Source organism: Tripterygium wilfordii, chromosome 20, assembly GCF_013401445.1.
Source record: "Tripterygium wilfordii isolate XIE 37 chromosome 20, ASM1340144v1, whole genome shotgun sequence".
Taxonomy (NCBI): Eukaryota; Viridiplantae; Streptophyta; class Magnoliopsida; order Celastrales; family Celastraceae; genus Tripterygium; species Tripterygium wilfordii.
This window is the reverse complement of record NC_052251.1, coordinates 622,491-636,368: the sequence shown is the minus strand read 5'-3', so window position 1 is coordinate 636,368 and position 13,878 is coordinate 622,491. Positions and strand designations below refer to the sequence as shown.

The following is a 13,878-nucleotide window of genomic DNA, read 5'->3' as shown; positions in this document are numbered from 1 at the left end:
CTTTGCTTGGCCCTTTTCACGTAGTGGATGACGACTGATGACTGAAAATACCGAATTGTCCTTAGGGGTGGTAAAAAAATGGATTCTGGGTCGATTCCGAGTCAATCGACCATGAGTTCTGCAATGGTAGATCTTGGCCGTCCGTTTGATCCTAAGGCTTTTGAAATGAGACACTTGTTTCATTAGATCAGTTTCCCTCTTCAACTCTTTGTTCTAAAAGGTTTAATCTTAGATCAAGTGATTCCAAACCCAAAAGCTATGGACTTTCATTTCCATAGTTGTCTGAAAGTGGTGATCTTCTTGTTTTTCTTGACCGGCACTGGTTCTTGTGTAGATAAGCATTCATCAACAACTGAGGTCAGTGGACTTTTACTGCCTTTAGTAATTATCTTTTATGGGTTTTGTTATTTGATTTGTGTATGATGTGGGTTTTAGTTTAAGGTACTTGCTTGTTTGTATAGATGTTTTTCATTCTATCTGAACATTGCAAAACTTGTGGTTTTGAGTAAAAATCACAAATGCCATTGCAGAACTGGTAATCCATTAGTCTAATGTATGTGCTGTTTCATCTTATGTTTCAAGTGCAGATGCTGAGTAGTTTAGATAGTTTCAATATAGTTTTCCTGGAATTTACTGGATTGAACATTCCTTCAAGGTATAATTACTTATGTATTGCTTATCAATGTGGTGAGGTGATTAGTGTGCTTGTTCATGGTGCTCGATACTCAGATTCGAATGCCCAATAGGGGCTAGACTGTCATTAGAATCCAAACAAATTGAAACAAAATCAAACAACCTAGGGTAATCGATCTCCTGGCTCCCAATGCAGCTGGAAAGCTTATGTAAAGGCTTCTCTAGGCATCTTATCCCCATAATTAGTTATAATCTTCTATAACATCGTGATTTCCAAAATTAAGATTTGGAAGAATCAAAGTATAGAAGGAAGCATCATAAGTTAGGTTGAATAGTTCCGCTGTTGTTTCTAAGAAAGTGAGTGCAATAGGGGGAGTTTCAGAGGCTACGTTTGTCAGAAGAACTAATTGGTGATGGTGGGAGATTTCTGTTCTTATTGATGTGGGACAGGGCTTCATTCTAATGAAGCAATGAGCAAGACAATCTAATCTATAGAAAAATTATGGGGAAGTGATCATGAGTTAAAGCACAGATTATGTTACTCTGTCTTGATGAGTATTTTTCATATCACAATCTTAAATAAACTGTGGGTTATATCAATCCGAAAGCCTAGATTCTCTAATCGTGTTAAGTTAGATAAACAATCAAGTGTTTTGATATGAGACTATAACTTCGTGGATTTTCGCAGTCCAAAAGGCTAGATTCTCTAATCGTGTAAGTTAGACAAACAATCAAGTATTTTGATACGAAAGTCACAAGACTAACTTTGTGGATTTTTGAAAGGAGAATTAATTGTGCGTTTTGTATATGGTTGATAACTTTCTTAAATTATAAGAGGCTTTATTCTTAATGCAGTAGTTCGCCTCCTAATTTTGAATTCGCCATTTTCCTACTGGCCTATGAATGAACGGAAAAACCTAAAGACAAAGAAAGGCTGTTTAACGTAATATAAAGCCCTACATCAAAATCGTTTTGGTTTATCATTTTGCCATTTACATCATCCTTTCAATCTCGACATTTTTTGTTTTGTCATTGGAGCTTCAATGGTTCAGTTTGCTCAATAATCATAAATTTTAGGTGGCAGATTGCGACTCCAGTTATGATCCCACTCGTGATGGCACTTCTTTTTGTTCCCAGAGATATATTATGAAATCTTACTTTGAAAAGTATGAGTGCTTAGATGATACTAATTTCCAAGAGTTCATATCACATGGACTTCCTTTTGGCTTGTGTGACCTGCTTCAAAGCAATCCAGTCTTCTAAGATTGTCAGTTCCACAGCACCTTCTGATTGGCGAGGGTTCTCATCGGCATCTATCTTCTTCAATCAAGTTTCATATCGAACCAGAGTCTATATCTCGGCTGCCATTGCATTTTTGTGAGGTCCTGATCGTAGAAAGGCTCCCTTCTGGAGTATTTGCTGACCCATTTGAGCTCCAACATCTTCTCGAGCAGGGTGGTAAAGTACTATCTTTTGTTTTGATTGAGAATAATACCAATATGGAGACAATAGGCTAATGGTTGAATCCTTTTCATTGCAGTGCTTAACAATGTTGCTGTTTTTGGAGATACAAATTTAGAATTGCCATCGGTTCTTTCAAACCGGTCCGCCATCGAAGTTCACATGAATCTTGGCCCTAATATGTTGTTAGGGCACAAGAAGGAACTAGATGTTAGCATAGAGCTACATGCAAGATATCCGGTGAGTAGAAAATTTTGCTTTTCAAATCCAGAATCGTACTCTGGCAACTTTACATACGGCATAGTTTGGTTTTTTGGGGTGATAGAGGAAAAGTTGATGGATAAGTCACATTTACTGCCATTCTACAGAACTGGACATGAGATTTTCACCTCCCACGGCTCCTCGTTCAATTCTTTCGAAGTCATTGGATCCTTTTACTCGCTCAAGAATCTCGTTCTTCCACTCCGTCCCGAAGAGTGACTAGGCCCAATTCAGTCACGTTTTCATGTTCTAATTGAACAATTTCCTTTTTTGATCGACTGCCAGTCAAAGGTTCGGTGTGGTTGGGCATATTTTCGCATCTTACTGTCCATGTTAGATATAGAAAGTTTTGTTATATATCTTACAACTGAACAGCTGCATGGAAGATATTAAATTACTGTCAAAATTCATGCGTGCAGCCACTAGATGAAAGCGGGTATTCGACAGTCAAGTTTGGCACACCTGATATAATCCTGCACTGCAGTATAGAAGGGAAGTCGCGTAATCAGAGATGCTTATTTATACCAACCATTGATGCAGCTGATAGCAACACTGAACCAGTTTTTTGGAGAATACCTTCAGGAAGAACAGCACACGCGAGGATTGTATTTGTTCTTACTTTCATTTCAGCCTCCCTATCGACTCTTTTAATTGTTTTGACATCTATATATCATTCAAACACCAGAAATTCGATAAATGCCTCTCTCGAGGTTTTATGACTTTTATGTTTAACCTTATTTAAGCATCATAGGGACGTATGTCGTACAAGTGATGTTTCTTTGATTTATCTTATAGTTGGCACCCGGAAAAAGTGTTGCGTTCTCTTCAGTTTTTGTTGTTGTTGTTAATCGACAAGGCGACAACAACTCAGCCGGGATGACCTTTGAACACCAGGCCAGACTATGCACGCACAAATCCTCCTAACAAATTAGTTGGGCTGAGACCTAGTGTAAACATATTGGAACTTAGAATCAAACTCCTGACCTCACATGATTCTTTACACCCTTTACTTTGGAGAGAGAATCAGTTAAGATTATCACCAAGTGGCTATTGCGTTGTCTTCATGCTAATAACTCATCTAGCTGGATCAAATGTGATTTCATTGAAGACCTAAGAGGCCACGACTTTTTATGTAGGATTTGAAGCTTCAAGAATGCAGGAAAGCTTCTCTTAAAGAAGGCAGGTCCATGTTGAAAATCATAAAGATCATCTTCATGGGAAGAGCGATAGCCTAGCTGTTTTATCAATGATTAGCATCAAATCTTTGCCTGCGAGCGCAAGGCATGGGTTTTCCTTTTAAGGCAGTGACAACTTCAACCCTAAATTATAGGCATACTCAAGCCTTCTATGATAAACAAGAGCTATAATTTACTGTACTTTAATAAAAGGGCAGAGAGTGAGTAGAAGAATGGGAACAATATAGGGGAAAGAAAAGGAGTTGCATACACGATAAAGCCGAACGAATGACAAGAATTCGTTATGATAAACAGATGCCAAAGACCATTACAACAAGCTGTAAACACCCTTCAAAAAACAACCCTTGATGCCAAATTACTCAAAAGATGCACGCACTCCCCACCAAATGAGGAAGAAAAAAAAACTTGCATTATATGTCGATACTTATACATTATATACTTCATTTCCGAGTTGTACTGACAATCCAGTCAGCCATGACGTCTTTTAAAACAACACAACCAAAGATAATTACCATCTCGTTGCCAAGCAGTACATTGAATCTGATTTGAGATCAAATCAATAGTACTTTTGGACTAAGCCACAAGTACTATGATCACAATTAGAAGCACGATGCCAAAGATAACCAAGAGCAAGCAGGTCTGCATGAGAAATGTTAAAAGTCAATTGCCAATATAAACAAAATTTATGGGAATTTACCATTAACAGAGGTCATAGAGAGAAGCAAAGTGAATATGCCAACTAAATGTCACCTATGATGCAGATTCATCTTTTCTTTTTGAATCAGAAATATTTTATCGAGAGAGGTAAAACGTTCGTACCAACAAAAGGAAGATAGAGCACCCCCGAGCAGGGGTCAAAGACCTCTAGAAGAGATCACAAATAAAGTCGTAGACAAATCTAGCACCTAAATGCCTTTAACCAGACATCGAGCCCACTTGAGGAGAATTCAGGTCAGTCTAATAGAGAGAAAGGGAGGGAGGAGGCAAAAGAAGGGGAGGAAAAACAGAGCATCCCAGAATGACTCAAATCATGATTCTTTGTACCTACTATTTATATCTTACAAGAACGACAAGGAAACAATGTGATAAATTACCAGAGATGAATTTGATCTTTGAGTTTTCGAAGCTTTAACAAGTTGGGATTTCCCCTGAGCGGTTGCAGCATGGGAACTTTCAATATGGGAACCAATGTCATCTGCAACATATATGGAAACAATAAATAGATAGCTCTATGATGTCGTAAATTTTACAAAGCGTCTTCAAGAAAAAAAAGGCTTGGCATTTGTTGATATAAATGAAGTGAAATGCATAGAAAAGACAACATACCAATCATAGTTCCTTGCTCATGGACAAGCACAGCGAGATCTTTAAATATCTCATTCACTTCACCAATCTGTTGCTGGATTTCTTGAATTCCTTGATCTCTTTCCTCAATGATAGCCTCATTGAAGGCTATCTCATTGTCCAATAGCAAAACATCTTGCCTGTAGCAAAAATAAACTTAAAACTTCAGGATACCACAACTTTCTGCAACAGGCTAACCAAATTTCTTGTGATCACAACAATAATATATGCACAAATGGAGGAAGAGCAAGCAAATTCCCAATTTCTTTCAGTAAAGATGGAGCAATAATTCTCAGGGAGAATAACGTAAAAGGAATTGACTTCTAATATTTTAATGGAAGCAACCCAAGAAATTTAATCACTCTGACTTCACAAAAATTTGTAAACAACACCTGTGCATAAGGCTCCCGCAGTGGGCGGGGGTAGGGGACATGTTTCCATGAATTGGAAGTGTACAATGTATTCAACCAAATTTTCAATTATTCGAAATCTCTTGGATTGAACAAAAGGACCATACTGACGCCTATATCTACTGATAATAACAATAATACTTTTTGAATGTTGATAATAACAATACTACCTAAAAATGACATACTGACCATTTGGAGATGAACTAATAAGAACTAATAAAGCTTTCCGCTTGAATATTAATAACAAGTTAGAACTTGAAATAATAAGATCAAAACAGTTTTACGTGAATACAGTAACATTTTGAATATCCTGTTCTATTTCTGTAAACTAATGAAAAGAACACCAATTCATGAGAATGGCAACAACTACTAGCATGAGCATAAAACTGAAAATCACCTTCTAGATTCCACAAGAAGGGCACGCTGCTCTTGACTCTTATCCGAACTTATGCCTATCTCACTTGCAGTGTAGCTGTGTATTGCATGAACAAACGTATTAGATTCGCTAAACATGCAATAGTTTAAAATAAAGCTAAACCCATTCAACAAAAGAAACAACAGACTCCAACACTATGGTATCATGCAAATGGTACATAGCAGCAACCATTAAGTCATGACAAACTCGTGCTGCGGACTCCTACAATACATACCTGGAAGGAAGAACAGCCTGAGGAATAAAAGGAGTATATGATGTTTCCCTCTCTGCTGCAAGCCGTTGAGCCTTCTGAAACTCTTTCAAAACTGCTTGAAAATCTTTTGCAAGTTTAGCATCTGCAATTTTTTTGCTTTGCTGCAATTATAGGCAGAAGATGATGCTGGTTAAAAAATTATTAAGGTCTTAAAAAGAGGAGTTTAACCCCATATACTCAAGAAGCTCCAATGGCCCACTAGGAATTTAAACAAATCTAAGACAAATTAAGGAATTATAAAAGTGAAGCTGTGGACCATTGCATGCCTATAGGTACATAATCATTGACGTTTTGCAAATGCGTTCACCCTCCATAAACTTTTGAAACAACATATCAATACCAACCAATCATCTTTCACATGATTAAGTTATCTCCCAAACGCACAAAATATGTTTAGAAATTCAAGTTTTGGCTTCATCTTACATCAACACGAGTATTGACAAAAACCTTCCAATCAAAAGTTTAGCTTTCACCTTAAAGAATGAGATCATGTCAAGCAAATACCTCACACAATATAAAGCAATAAACAATCTTGCATGAGCATGAGTTTGTACATGCGTGTATGTGTGCATGTGTTTGAGGGGGAGAAAGAGACATAGAGACAGAGATCTGTCGTTTCGAATATAAATAAGAATTTATGGAAACAGACTTACACTAACATCTGCATGATGATCCGTTTCACTGGCTTGCTTGAGTTTAGAGGAAGTATCTTTCACCAATTGTCCTATGTGTAGCCTTGTCTTGCGCCTGCCAAAAAAGAAAATCCGTTTCACTAGCTTGCTTGAGTTTATTTGCTGAAGAAATTCTTTTTACAAAGCTACATCTAGGTAAACTTTCAGTACAACAGCACCAACTTGCTCATTGGCCACATATCAATGGGGGAAAAAGTCACATCCAGAATTTAGTAAATGAAGGGTCTCGTTTGACTTGACCACAGGTCGTTACTCAATAATAAGTAATTTATCAGCCAATTTTTATAGTTCGCCCTGATAAATTAGTAACTAAATCTTTACTGGAGTTTGTTTTTTCAACCTCACAAACTCAGTTGAATGCAAAAGCATATATCCTATTGAAAGCAATACCATTTTGTAGCTTAAGGAACTGTTCAAGGCTAACTTAAAGGGGAAAAAAAAAGACAATCAATAAGTTAAACTACTCTTTAAAGAAAATTAAAAAATCCCCTGAAAATTTTATTGATGCTACTCAAAATCGTTTAACGGCCCCGATTAGATCTGAAGACTTTCTTCTAAATCAACTCTGAAAAGTGAAAACCAACCCAATTATCTAACTTCACAGTTAAACAATGTTACCGTAAGCATTTGGACGAAATCCTAAATTATGATTCTCGTAATTCATCGCAGGAAATTCAATCGACAGAAACCTCAAATTCCAATTAATCGAACATATAGTTATCCTACAAACGCATGAAATTCAATCAAAACGACAAAAATAGACTGCAGAATCGAAAAAGATCAGATACCGATGACTCACAATTTCTCTCGTAGCTCGGGGGTGTCCTTTGGAGTGCCTAGGGTGTTAACGAGGCGCTGAAAGGTAGAGACGGCGGTGTTGATCTGGAAGATACCGGAGGCCACGGCCTGAGTGGCGTCTTGCTTGCCGTTAATCATCCCCCGCCTAGACGAAGCCGACGGCCTCCCGGCCTCCAGATCCTGGAAGCTCATTCTTCTTCTTCTCCCTCTTTTTCTATCGGAATTCCCTTTCTGCCTTCTGATTTCTCAAGGAAATTGAAATTAAGACAAAATCAAGACTCTCCGAGAAAGTACCGGAAAGTCGCAGCGTTTGGATACGACGGATCACAATTGAATCGTGACGAATTAGGGCTCAAAAGAACGCAGAAGAGGGGAGAGAGAGACCGAATGATGTCAATGTTGGTGTAAGCAAAGAGCCAAAGATTTTAATATTTTATTAGAAAAGAAAGTCAAACTACATTGTGGAGAGCCCGGCCCACTTAAGCCCATCGTCCTTGCATCTCTAAACTACTTTTCGGCCCATTTTACCAATCGTGAACAACGTTACAAAACTCATTCATATTTTTTGGGCCCACCAATCATCAAAATCTTGCAGGCCCAATTTAATTGTGCGAAGGATAGCTTTAGTCACACTCCGATTTTTTCTAAAGACATCCCTTCAATTGATTTTTACAAAGGGTGGTCAACTTAGATTGGGGTGTTTTTAGAAAAAACCATGGTGTGACTAAAGTTACCATTGTCGAAATAATGTCTTTATTGGCCCAAAAAGAGTCCATCTAATAGTTGCAAATTACAATGGCAACCCTGAAGCAAAATGTTTTTTTTTTAATATTTACAAAAGAACACAAATTCAGCTCACATAATTTGTGTTAAACATCCAAAAGTAAGAGCGAACATGCGAGAGTTGTAATGGTGCAATTGAGAGGCCACATATTCAATTCTGTCAATCCACGATCTCGCTCACGGCGAGAGTCTTGTGCACATACTCTTGAGTGCTTTGCAAGATATCAACTATTCTTAAGGCATGTCATGTTGAAAAAAAAACCACGTCAGCATTTCACTATCCAGCTCATCAATTAACAAACGAGTTAATTTTGACTGGTAAATCGCTAACAGTCAACCATGACTATTGAGTATTTTGTTAAAAATTTGAACCTTAGGTGAACAAAATGCAAGTCAAAAATCTCTCGAGGACTAATTTGAAAATAGCCCCACCTTTTGATGATTTATTCGTTAAAATTTCAAACTTAATTTGAAATCTTTCAGTCACTAATTTGGAAATTTGAAAATGGCCCCTTCTTTTGGTGAGTTGGGCGATTTACCCTTACCTTTGCCGAAAAGTGTCAAACTTGTTAGGGTCATGATGGAGACTTTATGAATATTAATAATCTAAAGGGGTTACCATTTTAATTTCAGTTTTATAAAGACATAGTAATTAAATAAAATAAACAATCGAATTAATTACCAATTAACAATTATGTGAACTCAAAATCAGCGTGGCGTGAGGCCTCGGGACCCACGTTGTGCGAGTTACGTGGGTCCTACTTTCGCACCATCTGAATCTTCCCCCAAAATAAACGCCAGATCCTGTCCCCTTGCGCCATCGAAGTAAAGTGCGACGATTGCCGGCGACCCACCACTGAGGTGACTCAACCTCCATCCTCGTATACAATCACCGCCTCTCCTCCTCCTTAACCGCCGCACATATCTTGCTCATCGATCGGATTCGCGATGTCGGTCAGTACTCTTTCTCTCTGTACATATTCAATGATTTTTTGAAGTGATTTTGAGTGATTTTCTCTCCGTTTATGTGGGTGTTGCGTTTAGCATAGATCGTTGATATGGTGATGTGCGGATCGATCCGTACGGCCTTTATAATGTTGTAGCGGTGCGGAAGTTTTTTTTTTTTTGGTTGATTCGAGTTGGAATGCTAATGTTTTTGTTGGTTTTGATTCTCTGGTGGAAGTTATCTTCTTATACATTGTGTTTATCTCTATTTAGGTTAATTGAAGTTGTTTGTTTTGGCAATGTGAGATTGTGAGCTGTTATTATGAAGCCCTTAAATTCCTTTCCTTGTGATAATTTAAGCAATTACTTTCTGTAAGTTTGCACTCAACAATGTACATGAACAAGAGGATTCAACTTAAATTAACTTCCACCACCATGGTGGCATATAGCTAAATTAGAGTTTCAGTGATTCAACAATAGTAGGAAAGATGACTATGGAACTTCATCTTGAAATACTCGTGCTATTCGTAATTGAAGTTTTAATCGTAATGAGGTTTTAAAAGAAATTGTTGTTAAATATACTACCAGAGTTTCGCTTAATGGATGTCTCCTGTCATTTTTTTTGTAATACCTTAGTATGTGCATTTGTAGTTTGGTTGTTATATTTATTTATTGCCATAGTAATGAATTCATTACCTACTTAGCATGTATATAATATGCGACGTATATCAGTAAACATGTTTATGCATTTTGGCATGGTAATGGAGCGTCATAGCTTGTGGAGAGTTCTCCCATTTCCTTGTGTTTTAATTTCGAGTATCTACACTATTACTTAATTGGACAACCTCTTCAGCCTCAATTATTATCTAGATTTTGAGAAAGGGTTGGGTTTTATGTGATATGCTACAAAAGTTTGAATTCACATCTTCATTCTCGCTGCAGGTAAAAACTGTTAAAGTCAATAATGTTTCTCTAGGAGCAACCGAGAGAGACCTTAAGGAATTCTTTTCTTTCTCTGGTGATATTGAATATGTTGAACTGCAGAGGTTTGGACTTCTCTCTCTCTCTCTCTCTCTCTCTCTCTCTCTCTCTCTATTTTTGTTGTTAAACTGATACTAAGAATATCATTCCATATGCAGTGACACAGAGCGGTCTCAAATTGCGTATGTTACCTTCAAGGATGCACAAGGAGCAGAAACTGCTGTTCTTCTCTCAGTAATTTTCCATCTCTCTGCTCACAATATCATTGAACATGGGACTTTTTATATTTGTTTCTTGTTCTTCTGTGTATGATTTATGATGTATAATGTGTAAGTGGACTGGACACGGCTTATTGGTTTTCTAGGAGGCAAAAAGATAAATATCAGACATTGGTTAGTAATTTGGTACTACGACAAATTATACCTTGGTGAATCAGTAGGTATGCCCCGATCAAAGCATGTTACTTAGTATGATACACCGTAAGCAGGGGTTAACTTCAGTTTTCAGGAAACTGGCTATCAGTTCGATAATTAAATGACAAAAAATAATAGAAAGCTCTACTGCATACTTTCAGCTTCTAATTTGCACGAGATGTTTGTCAACTGTATATGATCGCATTTCAAAACCACTTTTGTAATAATATGTGTAAGTTCCCAATCTCTGTATAGATGATGATTTTGTTGAGAGGAGTCCTAAAAAACTGGGAACAAAGATGTATTTTTGCTGACTCTGTTCCCTCTTCCTTACATGAATGTAGGAATGTAGTTTCTGAATGGACTTTAGCAGCTGAGCTTAAGATATGGTGGCATAAAGCACTGGTACTCTTCTTGCAGGAGACAATGGCACGATAGACAGGCATGCATGATCATATGAAGAAATGAAAAGAAAAACTAAAGAAAGAATAATACACTCCCAATTAATTCTTGTCAATGCCTTGCTGGTTTAGAAACATTTACACAATAGCCTTAGGCATATCAATTTTAATTAAGTTAGTTTGAGCAAGTAATAATTCACTTTTACGTGATACTTTAGCCTTAAATTTTGTAGTTTCTATTGGAACTCTTTATTTATGTAGTACCCTAGAAAGCAATATGGTCACTGTAGCTCCAGGTTTGAAGCTGTCAGAGGCATACAATACATGTTTCTACATTGTTCAAGCCTTGTGTATGGAAGTTGTCTACCTTTACCTATTATATTGTTTCCTTTCAAAATCAGCTTTAGTTATCTAGTTACTATATATCTCTTTGAACACAGTTACTTGTAGTAGATATCTTACGAAATGAAAAAAAAAAAAAAAAAAAAACCCACCCTCAGAACATCTTTTCTATTGAAGTTATTGCCTAAGACATCCCATAAAGAACATATGGGGTACCATCTTGACCACCATCTTGGAAAGACTTGGAATTCCGCAGTTTCTATTGTGCAATTTAAAGTGCTGATGATAAGTGATGTCTGCAAATATTAGCACAATGTTTGAATTGGGAAAGTGCTATCCTGAGAGTTCAATTTGTACTTGGGTCTCTAAATAAGAAGCCTTTCAAATGTTTCTGCACCTAGTGTCTGGTAAGACCCTAATGGGAGAACTTGAGATGTGGTATTCTAGGAATTTTTGGTCTTAAGGAGTTTACGAACTGTAGTTTGACAGTCTGTTGAAGCTATATCAGCATGTTTGTGCAAGTTCTATGATACTAAAGTGATCAAAAGCAACTATTTTAGTTTGGCTTCTCCTATTAGTTGTGCTGAATATTGGTCGAATTTATCAACGATATTATGTCGTGGTGGATTTGGCATCTTATATCAATTATGTTATTCTTCATTTTCTCAGACAATGTGTGAGTTCATTTTTATTGTTTGATCGTCATCCTATTTCAGGGAGCAACCATAGTTGATCTGTCAGTTACCATAACTCTGGCTGAGGAATACAAGCTGCCACCTGCTGCCTTAGCACCCCCTGTAAGAAGTCTCCATTTCGCTTCTAGTTCTATGATGATTTATAGAAGCCTGAGCATTGCTGACCTGATTATTTACCCAATTCTCTGCAGGAAACTGAGAAAGAAACTCCTGCGGGTGCCCAGTCTGCTCTGCGGAATGCAGAAGACGTGGTTACTAGCATGCTTGCTAAGGGTTTTATCTTAGGGAAAGATGCAGTCAACAAAGCAAAGACATTTGATGAGAAGCTCCAGCTAACCTCAACGGCCTCTGCTAAGGTTTCTTCTATTGACAAGAAAATAGGGCTCAGTGAGAAGATTAGCATTGGAACAACAGTTGTGAGTGACAAAGTCCGGGAAGTTGATCAGAAGTTCCAGGTATCAGAGAAAACAAAATCAGCATTTGCAGTTGCTGAGCAGACAGTTAGTACTGCAGGATCTGCCATAATGAAGAACAGGTATGTCTTAACTGGGGCTTCATGGGTCACAGGCGCTTTCAATAGGGTAGCACAGGCAGCCGGGGATGTCGGCCAGAAGACAAAGGATAAAGTGGGGATGGCTGAAGATGAACAGAAAAGGAAAATGGTTGACGACTTTGCTCAGGTTCATCTCTCTGATTCACCTAAGGCATCTGATCATAATTCACAGCAGCCTTCCAAGTCTGAACCCGCTCAAGGTCTGATACTCTGATTTCTCCCAACGAAAACTTCTCCGTCGTTCAAACTCCTCCTCCGCTTGATGGCTTGCTTTTTAATTTTCTTCCATTTGAAGCAGTATGGAATGTAAGACCCGCATGGTGCTGATTAGTTGGATTTTGTTTCAGTTCATGCCATGACTTTCCTTTATAAGAAATATTAAATATAATAGATTCTTGTGATTTTGTCTATTAACTCATGCCTTGCAACAAATTATTATTTTGTCCATGATAATATTTCTTGGTTTCTCTTATAAGAATGCTGCCTTTCTTTACATTGACAAGATTGTCTGATACCTTACACAATCCCAAATTAAAAAGATTTTTGTGATTTGTGCAAGCTGAATTTCAGATCATGAAAAATCTGAATGAATCAATTGCAATTTTCCCAAGACAAGACATCTACAATCCTATAAATAACACCACTCTTTGGATGAATTAAAGTACTACTACCTGTTTGTGAAAACAACAAAGAAGAATTCAAGGACTAAAAGCTTTCAGAGAAAATCATATATGATGATGGCTTCACTTAAGTCTCTCTGCTTGGTGGTTCTCTTGGTCATTTTAGCTGGTTCGTCTCTCCAAAACCCGTCTCTACTTATATACATATATGTTTCTTTTGCAATTCTTTCTTACTTTTTATTTGTTTGGAAATTTATAGGTGAACCATTTTCAAAAACTGAAGTAGCTGAAGCTAGGGTTAATGGAGGAGCACCATTGAAGTGTTCAGCTGATGAAGAGTGCAAGGACAAAAGCTTTACATGGGAACACTGTCCATTGGGTATCAGTCTTTGTGAATCTGGTGTTTGCAAGTGCACCAAGAACAAAGGGACTGACTTGAATATAATGTGTACACTTGATAGAGAGTGTAACATCTGTCCTGAAGAGTGCAATGCCCACAAGTGTCACAATGGCAAGTGCCTCTGTGTGCAAAAGACTTGCAAATGTGGCAAATTTGAGCGTTAACTGAGAAAAAAAAAACCCACCTACATATGTATTTTTATTTTTAATTAGAATAATCACCATGTACGGTTGGGTTTTGACCCAACTTACCTTATCGTCA

The 13,878-nt window shown here is 37.5% G+C and overlaps 3 protein-coding genes across 3 annotated transcripts; 2 read left to right on the top strand and 1 right to left on the bottom strand.

Moving 5' to 3' along the window:
* Positions 1-163: 163 nt before the first annotated feature.
* Positions 164-3,154, top strand: LOC119986784 (phosphatidylinositol-glycan biosynthesis class X protein-like). Its single transcript, XM_038831465.1, is given in 5 exon segments — positions 164-357; positions 1,711-1,882; positions 1,885-2,091; positions 2,174-2,334; positions 2,775-3,154. Coding segments are annotated over 5 exon segments (939 nt in total). The 5' UTR covers positions 164-258; the 3' UTR covers positions 3,075-3,154.
* Positions 3,155-3,775: 621 nt separating this feature from the next.
* Positions 3,776-7,884, bottom strand: LOC119986785 (syntaxin-22-like). The gene is made up of 7 exons (XM_038831466.1): positions 7,486-7,884; positions 6,648-6,741; positions 5,956-6,095; positions 5,703-5,777; positions 4,878-5,035; positions 4,646-4,746; positions 3,776-4,190 (listed from the first exon to the last, which is right to left on the bottom strand). Exons 1-7 carry the CDS (start codon positions 7,674-7,676, stop codon positions 4,125-4,127), a joined length of 825 nt encoding a protein of 274 aa, XP_038687394.1. The 5' UTR covers positions 7,677-7,884; the 3' UTR covers positions 3,776-4,124.
* Positions 7,885-9,014: 1,130 nt separating this feature from the next.
* LOC119986443 (binding partner of ACD11 1-like) lies at positions 9,015-13,011 on the top strand. Its single transcript, XM_038831001.1, has 5 exons — positions 9,015-9,221; positions 10,155-10,258; positions 10,352-10,427; positions 12,066-12,146; positions 12,236-13,011. Exons 1-5 carry the CDS (start codon positions 9,216-9,218, stop codon positions 12,809-12,811), a joined length of 843 nt encoding a protein of 280 aa, XP_038686929.1. The 5' UTR covers positions 9,015-9,215; the 3' UTR covers positions 12,812-13,011.
* Positions 13,012-13,878: the final 867 nt, after the last annotated feature.

Excerpts from the sequence above, each read along its gene's own strand:
- LOC119986443 (XM_038831001.1), top strand. Across the intron at positions 10,428-12,065 it reads AAACTGCTGTTCTTCTCTCA|GGAGCAACCATAGTTGATCT; the intron begins GTAATTTTCCAT and ends ATCCTATTTCAG. Across the intron at positions 12,147-12,235 it reads CTGCTGCCTTAGCACCCCCT|GAAACTGAGAAAGAAACTCC; the intron begins GTAAGAAGTCTC and ends AATTCTCTGCAG.
- LOC119986785 (XM_038831466.1), bottom strand. The coding sequence starts at position 7,676 with ATGAGCTTCCAGGATCTGGAGGCCGGGAGGCCGTCGGCTTCGTCTAGG. Across the intron at positions 6,096-6,647 it reads ATCATCATGCAGATGTTAGT|CAAAGCAAAAAAATTGCAGA; the intron begins GTAAGTCTGTTT and ends CTATAATTGCAG. Across the intron at positions 4,191-4,645 it reads AAAGATCAAATTCATCTCTG|ACCTGCTTGCTCTTGGTTAT; the intron begins GTAATTTATCAC and ends TTTCTCATGCAG.